The sequence below is a fragment of the Adiantum capillus-veneris genome, chromosome 19 (genome assembly GCF_014529385.1).
Source record: "Adiantum capillus-veneris isolate H3 chromosome 19, ASM1452938v2, whole genome shotgun sequence".
NCBI classification, from domain to species: domain Eukaryota; kingdom Viridiplantae; phylum Streptophyta; class Polypodiopsida; order Polypodiales; family Pteridaceae; genus Adiantum; species Adiantum capillus-veneris.
The window spans coordinates 78,854,750-78,872,173 of record NC_140949.1 but is presented as its reverse complement, the minus strand read 5'-3'; the positions used below and the strand labels follow the sequence as shown (position 1 = coordinate 78,872,173).

Sequence of the window (17,424 nt, the reverse complement as noted above, 5' to 3'; positions counted from 1 at the left end):
CTATTGGCCCAGTATTCTTTGCATCACATCCAGACTCATCAACTGAAAGCATTGCAAAGTTCAATTGTTTGTACAAAACTTGTAGTACATCAATGAGTCTTAACAATAAACGTTATAAAGATTTTTACTCACAATTTTGAAAAGCCCTTGTCGTCATCCTTCATAATGCTACAACTAGAAAAGAAAACAAAAAATAGTGGGAAAATCACTTGCACATTTTCAAAAAGGCCTTGTAATTATAGATACGTCAACTATGGGATTAATATATTATGCTTTCACAAGTTTGCACTCACATTGTAAACTCATTTGTTGGACAACTGAAGACTGTGATATGCTAATGCACTTATGGAGAGAGAACATAAATAAATCAACAAGTCAAATTGCAAATTTTTTCTTGAAAAGAAACCACTTTGTCAAAAAACACACTGTGCAATTACGTCAAGTCTATCAAAAAAATAATGAAGGCACTAAACAACATGCCTATATATCCGTGCAAAAAATGTGGACGCTTGCTTTTTCGCTCAAAGGTGACACAAATGTTCCATCCAATATGCTCAAATAATGAAAAACAATCGCAAGAGAGACTATCGTGAATACAATTGTCATGCATGTAACTGCAAAACAAACCATTCTAAGGTGTCGTTTGAGAGCTTGCTCATATGAAGCTTTAATGATTCTTTAGTGTCAATCACACAACTTCACTGTTATGGAAGTGATATTTTACTATTTATTGTAGCTGACAGGTGGAAAAGGCTTGTCCGATCTAGGCCTATGCGAACGTATATATATATATATTATGTCCATTTTATTATTCAAGCACTCTTTTATGAGTTTTGTCCATTTATGACCAGCCAACAATTTGTACTCACTTTGACCATTCACGAAATCTATAAATCAAATGCGTTCAAGCACCCAGTGTCTGCGTTATTCTTTTCTCCTCTGCTCTCTTCTTTCTCGTCGTGCCGACGTAGCGCTCCCCTCTAGGAGGTGCGTCTACACGTGTGAACGTTACCTTCCAAGCACTCATGAAACACACAGAATCAGGTTCAAAGGAAGAAAATTCTATGCTTTGGGGTGCCCCATAGCCATAAAAGCTGCAAGAATGCTCCCTCTCAAACCCTCAAGAAGCACATACACACTGTCACACACCTTCTCTCTCTTCTCTCAAGAATGGCTATAGCCATGCACACGCAAAGAAACTTGCTTAATCTAGAGAATACAAGAGATATGACAGCCATCATCATCCTCACTTTCTCCCTCTTCCTCTATAGATCTTGCAAGAAAGCAGACAAACAAAAGAGACCAAGAGAGTGCCCAAACCAAAAGAGTTTGAAATGAACCGTGAGAGGAAAGACAAAGGAAAAGTTGGTTACAACTTCCCTCAACCTTCCAAATTACACGATTACTCAAACTTCCCCTTTTCTTTATTTGATTCCAAAAAGTAAAAGAGTTACAACCTTAGGCTTATGATTTCAATTGTGTATACAAGGCTTATGGATTGACTTCTTTAAACTAGAGAGTGTCTTTTAAAATGCTTTGACATTCACAAGTGTGGACCTGCTATATAAGCCAAGCAATTACAAATTATATGAGCGCAAATCATGTAGCAACAAGGGTACACAAGACATAAATTTCCCACAACAATGGATGGCAACAATGACTTTTCATGAGAATTTCCATGTCTTTTAGCCTTTTTGGTGTCAAAACTAGAGGCTATCAACATGCTCTCTACTCTCTCTCGCTCTCTGTCTCTCTCTTTGCTTGCGTATCATTCAATTATGTGTTGGTTTCAGTTGTCCAGGTATGCAAATCTATCATTTTATGCCGTGGAGTATGCTATTTTGCTATTTTGCTGGCCATCACGCTTTTGATTGTAGCAGTATTTATGGAATTGAACTTGAGATTGATGAGAATCGATTATTGAATAATGAGTGTGACCAATGATATCCTGATTCATCAGGGTATGACATATACTGCATATTTTAGCGGTATGGGACACTAGAATAGGTAGTATGTGGATGACGGTGGGCATAAGCTATGTTGTTTAGTTTTAAAAAAATTCCTTTTACTATGTGATATTTTGATACAAAATACTTATCATTGTTTTGGACAAGTATCATTTGCAGATTCTTATCTTTGCAAAAACTGAGGACAATTGCTTTCCAATGGAGAGGTATATTATGAAACTGATATTTTACTATTTATTGTAGCTGACATGTGGAAAAGGCTAGACCAATCTAGGCCTATGTGAACGGATATGTATATTATGTACATTTTATTATTCAAGTGCTCTTTTATGAGCTTTAGCCATTTATGACCGGCTGGCTAATTTGTACTCACTTTGACAATTCAGGAAATCCTTAAATCAAATATGAGCAAGAGGGACATGGTCACTCTTGCACCGCGGGAGATTGCACCCAGTGTCTGTCTTATTCTTTTCTCCTCTTCTCTCTTGTTTCTCGTCGTGCCGACGTAGCACTCCCCTCTAGGAGGTGCGTGTGCACCTTCCCTCTAGGAGGTGCGTGTGCACATGCTTCCGACTCTTTCTTGCTCTCTATCTCTCTCTCTCTTTCTCTACCCGCGTATCATACAATTATGTGCTATTTGCAATTGTCCAGGTATGCAAATCTATCTTTTTATGGCGTGAAGTATGTTATTTTTCTCTTTCGCAGGGCCCTCGCGCTTTGGATTGTAGCAGTATTTATGGAATTGAGCTTGAGATTGATGAGAATTGATTATTGAATAATGAGTGTGACCAATGATATCAGGATTCATCAAGGTATGACATATACTGCTTATTATATTGGTATGGGACACTAGAATAGGTAGTATGTGGATGACGGTAGGCACAAGCAATGTTGTTTGGTTTATTAAAATTTCCTTTTACTATGTGATGTTTTGATAGATAATACTTATCACTATTTTTGACAAGTATCGTTTGCAGATTCTTATCTTTGCAATTGAGGACAATTGCTTTCCAACGGAGAGGTATGTTATGGAATTGATATTTTACTATTTATTACAATTGACAGGTGGAAAAGGCTTGACCAATGTATGCCTATGCAAACACATATGTATATTATTTTACATTTAATCATTCAAGTGCTCTTTTATGAGCTTTGGCCATTTATGACTGACCTACCAAATTGTACTCACTTTGACCATTCAAAAAATCTATAAATCAAATACGTGCAATAGGGAAATGGTCACTCTTGCACGGGGGAGATTGCACCTAGTGTCTGCGTTATTATTTTCTCCTTCCTCTCTTATTTCTTGCTGCCGACATAGCACTCCCGTTTCGGAGGTGCATATGCACGTGCTTTCTACTCTCTCTCACTCTCTGTCTCTCTCTCTCTCTTTGCTTGTGTATTGTTCAATTATGTGCTAGTTGTAGTTGTCCACGTATGCAAATCTATTGTTTTATGCTGTGCAGTATGTTATTTTTCTATTTTGCAGGGCCATCGCGCTTTTTATTGTAGCAGTATTTATGGAATTGAACTTGATATTGATGAGAATCAATTATTGAATAATGAGTGTGACCAACGCTATCCTGATTCATCAGGGTATGACACATACTGCTTATTCTAGTCGTATGGGACACTAGAATAGGTAGTATGTGAATGACGGTAGGCATAAGCTATGTTGTTCGGTTTAATAAATTTTCCTTTTACTATGTGATATTTTGACCCAAAATATTTATCACTGTTTTTGACAAGTATCGTTTGCAGATTCTTATCTTTGCATCTGAGGACATTTGCTTTCCAACAGAGAGGTATATTATGGAATTGATATTTTACTATTTTTATTGTAGCTGACAACTGGAAAAGGTTTTACCGATCTAGGCCTATGCAAAAGGATATTTATACTATGTACTTTTTATTATTTAAGTGCTCTTTTATGAGCTCTGGCCATTTATGACCGGCTAGCCAGTTTGTACTCACTTTGACCATTCAAGAAATCTATAAATGAAGAGGGAAATGTTCACTCTTGCAAGGGGGGAGATTGCACCCAGTGTCTGCGTTATTCTTTTCTCGTCTCTTCACTTCTTTCTTGCCGTGCCAATGTAGCACTCCCCTCTAGGAGGTGCGTCTGCATGTGCTCGCTACTCTCTCTCTCTCTCTCTCTCTCTCTCTCTCTCTCTCTCTCTCTCTCTCTCTCTCTCTTGTGTGTGTGTGCTGCGTATCGTTCGATTATGTGCTAGTTGTAGTTGTCGAGGTATGCAAACCTATTGTTTTATGCTATGAAGTATGTTATTTTTCTATTTCGCAAGGCCATCTCACTTTTGACTCTAGCAGTATTTATGGAATTGAGCTTGACATTGATGAGAATTGATTATTAAATAATCAGTGTGACCAATGATATCCTGATTCATCAGGGTATGACATATACTTCTCATTCTAGTGGTGTGGGACACTAGAATAGGTAGTATGTGGATGATGGTAGGCAAAAGCAATGTTGTTTGGTTTAATAAATTTTCCTTTTACTGTGTGATATTTTGACAAAGAATACTTATCACTATTTTTGACAAGTATTGTTTGCAGACTCTTATCTTTGCAACAACTGAGGACAATTGCTTTCCAACGGAGAGGTATGTTATGGAATTGCTAGTTTACTATTTATTGCAGCTAACAGGTGGAAAAGGCTTGACCGATCTAGGCCTATGAAAAAGGATGGCAACAATGACTTTTCATGAGAATTTCCATGTCTTTTAGCCTTTTTGGTGTCAAAACTAGAGGCTATCAACATGCTCTCTACTCTCTCTCGCTCTCTGTCTCTCTCTTTGCTTGCGTATCATTCAATTATGTGTTGGTTTCAGTTGTCCAGGTATGCAAATCTATCATTTTATGCCGTGGAGTATGCTATTTTGCTATTTTGCTGGCCATCACGCTTTTGATTGTAGCAGTATTTATGGAATTGAACTTGAGATTGATGAGAATCGATTATTGAATAATGAGTGTGACCAATGATATCCTGATTCATCAGGGTATGACATATACTGCATATTTTAGCGGTATGGGACACTAGAATAGGTAGTATGTGGATGACGGTGGGCATAAGCTATGTTGTTTAGTTTTAAAAAAATTCCTTTTACTATGTGATATTTTGATACAAAATACTTATCATTGTTTTGGACAAGTATCATTTGCAGATTCTTATCTTTGCAAAAACTGAGGACAATTGCTTTCCAATGGAGAGGTATATTATGAAACTGATATTTTACTATTTATTGTAGCTGACATGTGGAAAAGGCTAGACCAATCTAGGCCTATGTGAACGGATATGTATATTATGTACATTTTATTATTCAAGTGCTCTTTTATGAGCTTTAGCCATTTATGACCGGCTGGCTAATTTGTACTCACTTTGACAATTCAGGAAATCCTTAAATCAAATATGAGCAAGAGGGACATGGTCACTCTTGCACCGCGGGAGATTGCACCCAGTGTCTGTCTTATTCTTTTCTCCTCTTCTCTCTTGTTTCTCGTCGTGCCGACGTAGCACTCCCCTCTAGGAGGTGCGTGTGCACCTTCCCTCTAGGAGGTGCGTGTGCACATGCTTCCGACTCTTTCTTGCTCTCTATCTCTCTCTCTCTTTCTCTACCCGCGTATCATACAATTATGTGCTATTTGCAATTGTCCAGGTATGCAAATCTATCTTTTTATGGCGTGAAGTATGTTATTTTTCTCTTTCGCAGGGCCCTCGCGCTTTGGATTGTAGCAGTATTTATGGAATTGAGCTTGAGATTGATGAGAATTGATTATTGAATAATGAGTGTGACCAATGATATCAGGATTCATCAAGGTATGACATATACTGCTTATTATATTGGTATGGGACACTAGAATAGGTAGTATGTGGATGACGGTAGGCACAAGCAATGTTGTTTGGTTTATTAAAATTTCCTTTTACTATGTGATGTTTTGATAGATAATACTTATCACTATTTTTGACAAGTATCGTTTGCAGATTCTTATCTTTGCAATTGAGGACAATTGCTTTCCAACGGAGAGGTATGTTATGGAATTGATATTTTACTATTTATTACAATTGACAGGTGGAAAAGGCTTGACCAATGTATGCCTATGCAAACACATATGTATATTATTTTACATTTAATCATTCAAGTGCTCTTTTATGAGCTTTGGCCATTTATGACTGACCTACCAAATTGTACTCACTTTGACCATTCAAAAAATCTATAAATCAAATACGTGCAATAGGGAAATGGTCACTCTTGCACGGGGGAGATTGCACCTAGTGTCTGCGTTATTATTTTCTCCTTCCTCTCTTATTTCTTGCTGCCGACATAGCACTCCCGTTTCGGAGGTGCATATGCACGTGCTTTCTACTCTCTCTCACTCTCTGTCTCTCTCTCTCTCTTTGCTTGTGTATTGTTCAATTATGTGCTAGTTGTAGTTGTCCACGTATGCAAATCTATTGTTTTATGCTGTGCAGTATGTTATTTTTCTATTTTGCAGGGCCATCGCGCTTTTTATTGTAGCAGTATTTATGGAATTGAACTTGATATTGATGAGAATCAATTATTGAATAATGAGTGTGACCAACGCTATCCTGATTCATCAGGGTATGACACATACTGCTTATTCTAGTCGTATGGGACACTAGAATAGGTAGTATGTGAATGACGGTAGGCATAAGCTATGTTGTTCGGTTTAATAAATTTTCCTTTTACTATGTGATATTTTGACCCAAAATATTTATCACTGTTTTTGACAAGTATCGTTTGCAGATTCTTATCTTTGCATCTGAGGACATTTGCTTTCCAACAGAGAGGTATATTATGGAATTGATATTTTACTATTTTTATTGTAGCTGACAACTGGAAAAGGTTTTACCGATCTAGGCCTATGCAAAAGGATATTTATACTATGTACTTTTTATTATTTAAGTGCTCTTTTATGAGCTCTGGCCATTTATGACCGGCTAGCCAGTTTGTACTCACTTTGACCATTCAAGAAATCTATAAATGAAGAGGGAAATGTTCACTCTTGCAAGGGGGGAGATTGCACCCAGTGTCTGCGTTATTCTTTTCTCGTCTCTTCACTTCTTTCTTGCCGTGCCAATGTAGCACTCCCCTCTAGGAGGTGCGTCTGCATGTGCTCGCTACTCTCTCTCTCTCTCTCTCTCTCTCTCTCTCTCTCTCTCTCTCTCTCTCTCTCTTTGTGTGTGTGTGCTGCGTATCGTTCGATTATGTGCTAGTTGTAGTTGTCGAGGTATGCAAACCTATTGTTTTATGCTATGAAGTATGTTATTTTTCTATTTCGCAAGGCCATCTCACTTTTGACTCTAGCAGTATTTATGGAATTGAGCTTGACATTGATGAGAATTGATTATTAAATAATCAGTGTGACCAATGATATCCTGATTCATCAGGGTATGACATATACTTCTCATTCTAGTGGTGTGGGACACTAGAATAGGTAGTATGTGGATGATGGTAGGCAAAAGCAATGTTGTTTGGTTTAATAAATTTTCCTTTTACTGTGTGATATTTTGACAAAGAATACTTATCACTATTTTTGACAAGTATTGTTTGCAGACTCTTATCTTTGCAACAACTGAGGACAATTGCTTTCCAACGGAGAGGTATGTTATGGAATTGCTAGTTTACTATTTATTGCAGCTAACAGGTGGAAAAGGCTTGACCGATCTAGGCCTATGAAAAAGGATATGTATATTAATATGTACATTTTATTATTCAAGTGCTCTTTTATGAGCTTTGCTCAAAAAGCTACTTCACATTATACATGACAAAAATAGACAATACAATAATCCAAGCAATTAAATCCCATCTTGACATATGCATGGCCGATAATGAAACAACTATTGAGAGACTATGCAAGATAGGCAACACTATTTAACACTAGAATGGTAACCTAACAGGACATAAAAGTGTCCTTTCAGGGTTTTGGAAAAAAATTCCAAAACCATAGTAGATCCACTCATTTTGAAAAATCCTTTCATGAGCTTATAGTTCAATAACTACTACATATGGAAAAAATAAGAAACTTGTAATTTTTCTCATCACTTGGTCACTACAAGCCTCCAAAGTTGATGGACCAGTGCATTTTGCCTAAAACAACAATTTCCTACGGTTGATTGCATATAAATAAGAGTGGGGATTTTTGTAGGACGTGAGATAAAATGCCCCATTAACTTCAATGGGTTGGTGACCAAAACATATGGTTGCTTTTACCTCACTAATTTTGTTTTGGGCAAAAAAAAAAAGGTACAAAAAAGTTGCATTTTTGCCATTCTGCGGACCTATCATCAAAGTTTCTATAGTCACACACAATACAGATACTATATACATGTTTTCTTGGTTCCCTTTGGGCCTTTGGATTCAAAAGGAGCCATGGATCATGTCAAAAGGATAATGGATATCTTAGAATTGGAACCTTGGGGGCAATGATAAAGTGATAAATACAACAAACATGAAAATACTGGGTTTAGCATTATGACCTCTAGAAACCCATAGAAACTACTCAATATCTAGCCAAGTGTAGTATATGATTAGATATGGTTACTACCTACAAAATACACACAACTGGCCTACGAAACTAGCAATATTGAGAAAGTTATACTTGCTACTCTAAAATGTATCGTATTCTTCAGCAATCAAAAAACTCAACCATCATCATATACTATGCTATATAGCATATTAGGTCCCCCAAAACTCAAGGAAGATTAGCTTTATGTTATACATTACACTTACACAATCAAAATTGAATTTGGATATCAAGAAAGCCACCGAAAAAATCATAAAAGTGCTAATTTTGGCCAAAAAAACAGTATTATGCAATTCTTGTAAATTGGTCATAACTTTCAATTTCAACACTTAGCTCTCCCTACAAGCATCAAAACATGTTGAGAACTATGAAGTCCTAACCTCTAGCCATCTAAACCTCACAAACATGAAGTTTATAGTTGTATAGTTGCCAAAAATTGAAAAAAAGCCAACAATAGGACCCGTTTTTTCACACAGTTTAGGTTCAAAAATGTTGTGCAAGAGTAAGGCTAATGGTGAGATTGATACTCCAAAAAAAAAATGCTAAGTTTTTTCAGCTCATAAGGCAACTTTGCGGATATATAGCACCTAGAAATTCATTTTCATACTCTTCAAATAATTCAAGCAAAATGGTCACTTAACAGGACACAAAAGTGTCCAAGGACATAAAAGTGTCCTGTTACCATTCTAGTGTTAAGCACACAACAAATTAGTCCGCAACAAGCAATTTATATAGCACTATGATTGCCACTCCATAATGAAACTCATGACTTCACGTACATAAATACTAACTCTTTTGAAGAATGTGCACTAAGTTTAAAAAGAAAATCCTCCTTGCAAAAGCTTGAGTCATTCAAGAAAGACATATTCTTTCAAATTATTACGTTGAAAGACCAAAAAAACTCCACCATCTATGTTTGGCTGAATACGCGTCAACAATAAAACAGGATGGAAAAACATACAAAACACTTGTAAGGGTAAGATCAAAGAATTTGTAAAGTATAATATTTTCAAAAGCCTAGAAGACTACTACAGAGAACAATGCTTGCTATACCTCCCTTGGATCACAAATGAGCACCAACATCTAAAAGAATCTTCTTCAAGAGGAACACATATGATGAACAATCACAAATCATATGATGAACCATAAAACCAAATGAAAAAAATTTCAATAAAGATAGCACCCTAGTAGAAAAACTAACAAAACAATACATTCTCTCCCCAACCACAATTAATTCAACAAATAATGATCCACATTAACCACATCAAGTAGATATTCTCAATGAATAAAACATGCCACAATGCTCTAAAATGCAAATGCATCTATAGAAATTCAACCTCACAATGACAACGGATGACTACTATACAGGCATTGAGAAACTTAACCCCCAACAAAGGCACCTACTCAACAATGTAATGCTCAAAAAATGAAATTCATCCTAACAAAGCAACCCATCTATTCCTCGTAGAAGGAGCATCAACAAGTAAAACTTTTATCTTATCCACCTTGATCTTCACTTTCCCCTAGTTGCATCATCGCAAACAAGTTTAAGCGCTAAAAAATTGGATGCACTTTCCCTTCTCTACAAAGATTTAAAAATTGTAGTTTGGGATGAGGTGTCTTTTTGCTCTAGTGTGTTCTCCATGACTAACTCACGCTTGCATGCAATCAAACAAATCCATGAAAAACCATTTGGTGGCTGGATGTCATTCTATGTGTAAATTTATGACAAGCGAGCCCTGTGAAGGATACATGGATCTTTGCAAAAAAACCATACACTATTAGAAATTGTGTCTCCTTCACATTGGCATACATTTCCAAAGTGCTATGAACTCGCAATAACTATGCGAGAAAGCAATCCAATATTCATAAACATCCTTAGTAGACTTTGAGTTGGGCAACATAGCGATGATGATTTAGAATACCTAACAAAAACTACTATAGACCCGTTCCAAATAGCCATCAAGTTTCTCATCTATTTTACTGCAAAAAAGACAAGAAAACCCACAACCTCCAAGTATTCAACCAAATAGAAAGATAACCACACACTTTTATCACCATCAATAAAAGTAACACATCATGCAACAAAACAATAAATATTTGAGTAGATCCCAAATTAACTGGAGGGCTGCATGCCACTCTGAGTCTAAAACAAGCATGGTTATCGAGCTATGTGTAGGAAGATTGGACATTCTTGATGGATTGATTAATGGCACAAAAATTTCACAAAAACAATAAACAAAACAATACTGTAGGTTCATTTTGCAAACCCTATTATTGGAAAGAAAAAATGCTACAAAAAGCAAACACTATACTCATCGAGCATTATGAGAGTATGGACTCCAGTAGAACATGTGGTGCGTGAGTTTCATTGGCAAAAAATACTTGAATACATTCCAAGATCACAATTTCCACTACAACGAGCTAGTGCACAAACAATCCACCATTCACAAGGCCTCACATTGCAAACACTAGCTTTCAATCCCAAACACATATGAACACATGGCATTGCATACACAAAAATATCACTTGTCCAAGACGATCAAAACTTTACCTACTCGAAAGAATACAACAACCTTCCCATATAAAAGTCGACCAAACCGCGCTAGGAGAATTGCTTACAAGTACAAGCCAAATGAATCTCCAACCAGAATACATTGGAAGCTTACTCAAAAACACATATCATCATTCAATCACTAAATGTTGTGTCTTTTAATAAACACATTAACAAGACTATAACAAATTCCATGCTAATGGCATCACACGTTCTCTGCTTGCAAGAAACAAGACTCGCAAATAACTTGTTGCATGCCATACAAGGCTACTTGCAACACCGATTTGGAACGTTGGCTCGGTGGGGGGGTTGGTGGTACCCTACCCCAATTGTACCTAGCTAGGTATGCGCTGCCTCTCGAGAAAAAGCTCATGATGTTATGCATCGTATGAAAAACACTGAAAAAGACTCCGTTTTCCTACATGAGAAAATTTCTAAATTTTCTTGTGGGCGTTGCATGGAGAAAAACCATCATTTACCATGAGCACTAATGCAGGTTTGCAGTATCACATTTCGACAATGTGCTCATCCAAAATGTACACACTGGAAGGCTTTTGGGTTGGAGAGAAAAAGGAGAGGATGAATATTTCTTGGTGGAAGGCTATTGGCCGATAAGCGAACTCACTTTCTTTATATTTTCCAAAGCTAAAGGTGTTGTTTTGCCTTGTCCTCGGCTTTTAAATGCAAGGTGTGAAGCATACTACATTGTAGATTTTGAGGACCCTTCTGTGGGCTTCACCGCATACATTGAGGATGAAATTACATACTTCAAACAATCTAACATGTCCAATGCAACTCCTTTTGTGCTCTTGCGTAGCAGCACAACTACCACCTTCTCCTCCAAACAAGCTACTGAAATGCCCACCATCTAGTCATCCATCACTCCTATAAGGCTCCTAATAATCCATTCCATGATTTGGTTTCTTGTAATCCCCATGTGTCTTTGCAATTGAGCTTTGTGATTGGAATCCACAGTACTCTCTTTGATCCAAGAATGTCTCTTCATCTGCACTATCTTGTTTTCTACTCGATTGAAATGGAATTGTGTGTGTCTGTGTGCGTGCGCGCACATGCGGGCACGAGCGCGTGTGTTTTAGGCCTCATGTATGGTAGCTTTCACCAATGGACATGTGACTGGGCCTAGGCCTACTTTTTGAAGAACACCCAAGCATAGTCTCAACACTTCCATGAATGCCCAACAAATGAACGTTCTCAATAGAAAGAAAAGAAAATCTCATGGCTAATGCAAAAACTCTGATTTACTATTTCCTAACAAGCTAGATAACTTATGAGAAACTAAAGCATGTAATGATTCAACACACATAATGATGTTTTCTAGGATATTTCTTTTGAAAATCATATGTTTTCAGGCCTAGGACTCTCTCTCTCTCTCTCTCTCTCTCTCTCTCTCTCTCTCTCTCTCTCTCTCTCTCTCTCTCTCTCTCTCTCTCTCTCTCTCTCCACCACCCCAAACACACACACACACACACGCACGCACACACACACACATACACACTTATTTGCAATAGCTAGATTGCTCTATGTGCAACTTCCAAGCATCAAAACCCAAAGTTGAAACCATAAAAAGAGGAGAGAACTCTACAAAGACTCTACACGGGCCTACATCACTCACTACCTAGAGGATCTATACTATTATAGAAGGGGGATCCCCTTCCACTCCCTGAGAAATTGAGTTTGGCTAGTGTGACGTGGCAATCGAGTGACACAGACAAACAATGTGCACAAGACAAAGAGCAAGAGAGATTCTTGGCACACGTTGTTGGGGAACAAGCAAACTCAAACACTTCTATAGCGATGTCACCCAAGAGCATTGAAAAAGGACTAAAAGACACCGAAATCTCTGCAAAATTCCTTTGAAACACCACAAGTCTAGCAAGAGTAGTCCCCTTGGGAATTTACTGGTCGTCGTCCACCCAAGAGACTATGTCCCATAGGAGCAAAACCCTGCCAAAGCATGGATTTACAGCACACGCCGACCAATGCATATGAAGACAAGGGCTTCCCCTTTCACAATTGAACATCACAAACCCACAACTTCAACATCAATTCCACAATTCATAGATACATGCCCTCCCAATCTGCCTGCACACAATTTGCCACTAGGCTGCCATAGCTATAACCCTACAGAGAACTAGTCGTAACCTGAAGAGCACAACTCCAATTGGGTCACTTTAAATCTTGAGAGAAATCTTGAAAAATGACTGGAAAGAAATCTGAATATGACCAAATTTGAATCTACATGCCGCTACATGAAAAATTGATGTGAACAGGAAGCTGTCCCGACACGACTACACGTAGAGTAGGCAAGGCGAGGGAAAAAACTACAACAGGAACCATCAAGAAGGCACAACGAGCTTAAACCTACAATTTTCTGGATTTTGGCTGAACTTCTTTAAGTTTTCACATGAGTTTAAGTTATGTACAGGTCTCACTTCAAAAAACTCACTCACGGGCACTTACAGTAGCCCGACAACTGTCACTAGACTAGCCACTTGCATTGCATATACATGTGCTTGCTAAAGCAAGATAAAAACCCCACAAAAATAAAGCCCACACACACTTTTGACATCGGGCATCATGTTCGTATGTACAAATTTACAAAAAACGGGGTGTCAAAAATGCGCCCAACATAGTTTGCCAAACCCCCCGCCAGTCTGCTAGAGCATTCATGCTCAGTAGTAGCATAAACATATTGTCCACCTGGATCAAAATTCCATACAACATAAGCACAAAATGCATGAAGAAACACTAGCCATATCAATTTTCCCACTCCTAATATGAAAGCACAAACCATGTGTAGAATCCAAATCCTCTTTATCCATAAAGGACTCTCAACAAATACAACATAGAAAGACCCTTTCACCATTATAGCATGCAAGGAAGCCTTTAACATCTCGTCCAAAAAGTCTTCAACTTATACCTGAGCCGTTCTTATATTCTCATGCATATCCATCTCATTCTCCCCACTCTTCACGAAGCTTCTATCCAATTCAACCGTATCATGCTTGATAGGTAAGACATCTTCTACACATAGCTTCCTATCCTCATCATAAGGATCAAGCAAAAAAGCATCAACCATCTCATCATTAGGCATCCATATTATATTTTTATGGCTTTTTACGTCCTCAAAAACCTCCAAATTCCCCTTGTGGATCAAGGCATGGGTACATACATCATCATAGATACAAGCACGAGATTCCTCGTGGAAAATCTCCTCATTAGCAAGGTCCACAACATGCTCGATAGCATCATCATTTATTGGAAAAGGTTCAACAATAGCATACATTTGACAGAGCTCTTCATTCACATCATTCACTTCCATATAAGTATCCTCATTGACTCGTAAATCATTCTCAATGACTTCACATAACGGAGAGGAATACTCAACATCTACTTTTGCATCACAAACATGATCATCTTTCTGTGTATGTACATTAAACATATCAACAATGGCATCTCCTTGATTCTTATCATGATCATTCTTTAAGAATTCACTAATTGCATCCTTTTTCTTCTCATTAACTTTCACATTGGTAGAAACATCACCTTTGGCATGTAAAGCACAATTAAGTGGCCTAAACAACAAGGATGGCATAATGAGAGCATTTTTCTTAGCCTCTTTCTCCTTAGTACATACTTGATTCATTTTCTCAAGAGAACCATCATGATATAATAATGCATCAGAGGCACTTTTTTTACCTACATCAATGCATAGAGAAACCTTTGGCTCCACATCACCCTCCAATCCAAGCTCTTGCATTCTCTCTAACTTCCATTCCTTATGCCTTGCAATCTGTACTGCATCCTCAAATGTAAGTGGCCTTTTAAGCTCAACCTTTAACTTCAAATCAGCCCTCAAAATTTTCATAAACATACACTCTTAGGCATAAGAAGAGGAGCATCACTTCCCAAAGAAACACACAGTCTTCTTCACAAAGCATTGAACTCCTTGACGAAGGCATCTACACTTTGACCATCACATTGCACAAGTCCTTCAATGGAGTGCCATACAACCATTGGGTCCTCTACTTTACTAAAACTCTCAAGGAAAACCTTCTTGACCTCATGATAAGTCATCACTTGTGAAGGTTGAGATGATTTCAACCAAGACTCATACTCATCATACCATGTCCTTGCATTGTCTTTCAAGCAAAAGAACAAAATCTTGAGCATAATCATTGGATCTTCCTTATTTGCAATGAAACAAGAAAACTCCATCTTCTCAATGAATGCATCAGCATCCTCACCGACATGGCCATAGAACCTTGGAAACTCTGTCACCATAGCTATCAAATCTGTCAACTGAAGGTCACTTGTAGCAGATCCTCCGTGGCAAGCATCAAAACACTGTTGGGGAACAAGCAAACTAAAACACTTCTATAGCGATGTCACCAAAGAGCATTGAAAGAGAACTAAAAGACACCAAAAGCTCTGCAAAATCCCTTTGAAACACCACAAGTCCAGCAAGAGTAGTCCCCTTGGGAATTTACTGGCCATCATCCATCCAAGAGACTATGTCCCATAGAAGCAAAACCCTGCCAAAGCATGGATTTACAGCACACGCCTACCAATGCATATGAAGACAAGGGCCTCCCCTTTCACCATTGAACATCACAAACCCACAAATCCAACATCAATTCCACAATTCATAGATACATGCCCTCCCAATCTGCTTGCACACAATTTGCCACTAGGCTGCCATAGCTATAACCCTGCAGAGAACTAGTCGTAACCTGAAGAGCACAACTCCAATTGGGTCACTTTAAATCTTGAGAGAAATCTTGAAAAATGACTGGAAAGAAATCTGAATATGACCAAATTTGAATCTACACGCCGCTACATGAAAAATTGATGTGAACAGGAAGCTGTCCCGACACGACTACACGTAGAGTAGGCAAGGCGAGGGAAAAAACTACAACAGAAACCATCAAGAAGGCACAACGATCTTAAACCTGCAGTTTTTTGGAGTTTGGCTGAACTTTTTTAAGTTTTCACATGAATTTAAGCTATATACAAGTCTCACTTCAAAAAACTCACTCACGGACACTTACAGTAGCCCGGACTGTCACTAGACTAGCGACTTGCATTGCATATACATGTGCTTGCTAAAGCAAGATAAAAACCCCAATAAAAGAAAGCCCACACACACTTTTGATATCGGGCGTCATGTCCGTATGTACAAATTTACTAAAAACGGGGTGTCAGAAATGCGCCCAACAACGAGAGAGAGAGAGAGAGAGAGAGAGAGAGAGAGAGAGAGAGAGAGAGAGAGAGAGAGAGAGAGAGAGAGAGAGAGAGAGAGAGAGAGTCGAAGGCAGTTGGCCATACTAGGGCATTTAAAGTCTCTAAGTAGGGAGCAAATTTCATGCCCAAAGAGGCCTTGCGTGGGTCCACCAAACACATGCCACATGACTACAAATGGAGGCTTACTTATAGTGCCGATAGTATTAGGATTGAAAAACTATCTAGGCCCGGGAAGAGCATTGGAAGCAACTCAAAGAGGAGGTTCCTCGTCTAACTTCCAAAAAAAACTATTGGGCTGGCCTCCGAAGAAGAACACAAAAGGTGGCTCGAAGCTAAAGCCAATGTGGCCGAGTTGCAGCTTGAGGAGGTCATGAGGGCGAGATTGATTTTCAGGGAGACCTTCCTTGAGCTAGAGGCCTCTAATCAAGCAACTTCTTTAGGGCCTTGAAAATCAAGAAAATTCGGGGCTCCGTCCACTTGCTCACAAATGAGAATGGGAATGCTACACAAGTCCAAGATAAAATGGCTAGGATGATGCTTTATCATCTAAGCCAAATCATTGGCCAACCAGAGACATGCTCTCAAGAAGTGGATGAAGCCAGAGCAACGTTTCTCGAGAGTGTCAAAAGGAAAATTCCCCAACCTAAAGCCAATTGTCTTGAGATGACTTTTTCTCAAGATGAGTGCTCGCTTGCATTGCAAGCTCTTAGCCAGGAGAAGTCCACTAGTTGGGATGGTTTGACCACTGAATTCTTCAAGGAGTTCTGGGATGATCTCAAGGTCCGAGTCACGTTTATGGCTAACCAAGATTTTGTCAAGGGGTCGTTGGATCCTATTGTGAAAAGAGGGTCCGTTTATCCAGATTGAGCCTTCGGCTCTTATATGGATCTCGTTTATCCATATTGAGCCTTCCGCTCTCATATGCTATGGCATGCCCTTCTTGAAGCAAAACTACCCTAAGGAAATCACAAGAAGCATCACATTGGACCTCAAATGGTTTTAAGAGATCCGGATCATAAGGGCTGGTTGAGAGGTACGCTTCTCTTTGAGCTTGTCAAAAGCATTTTTCTCCTT

General features: G+C 38.5%; 1 protein-coding gene across 1 annotated transcript in view; it reads left to right on the top strand.

Annotated features, from left to right (window-relative positions):
• Positions 1-11,957, top strand: part of LOC147434290 (uncharacterized) — a 249,312-nt gene extending 237,355 nt beyond the window's left edge. The window contains exon 2 of the mRNA XM_086489609.1: positions 11,582-11,957. Within this exon, the coding sequence (XP_086345735.1) occupies positions 11,582-11,957 (376 nt within the window). The remainder of the gene's footprint in view (positions 1-11,581) is intronic.
• The last annotated feature ends 5,467 nt before the right edge of the window (positions 11,958-17,424 follow it).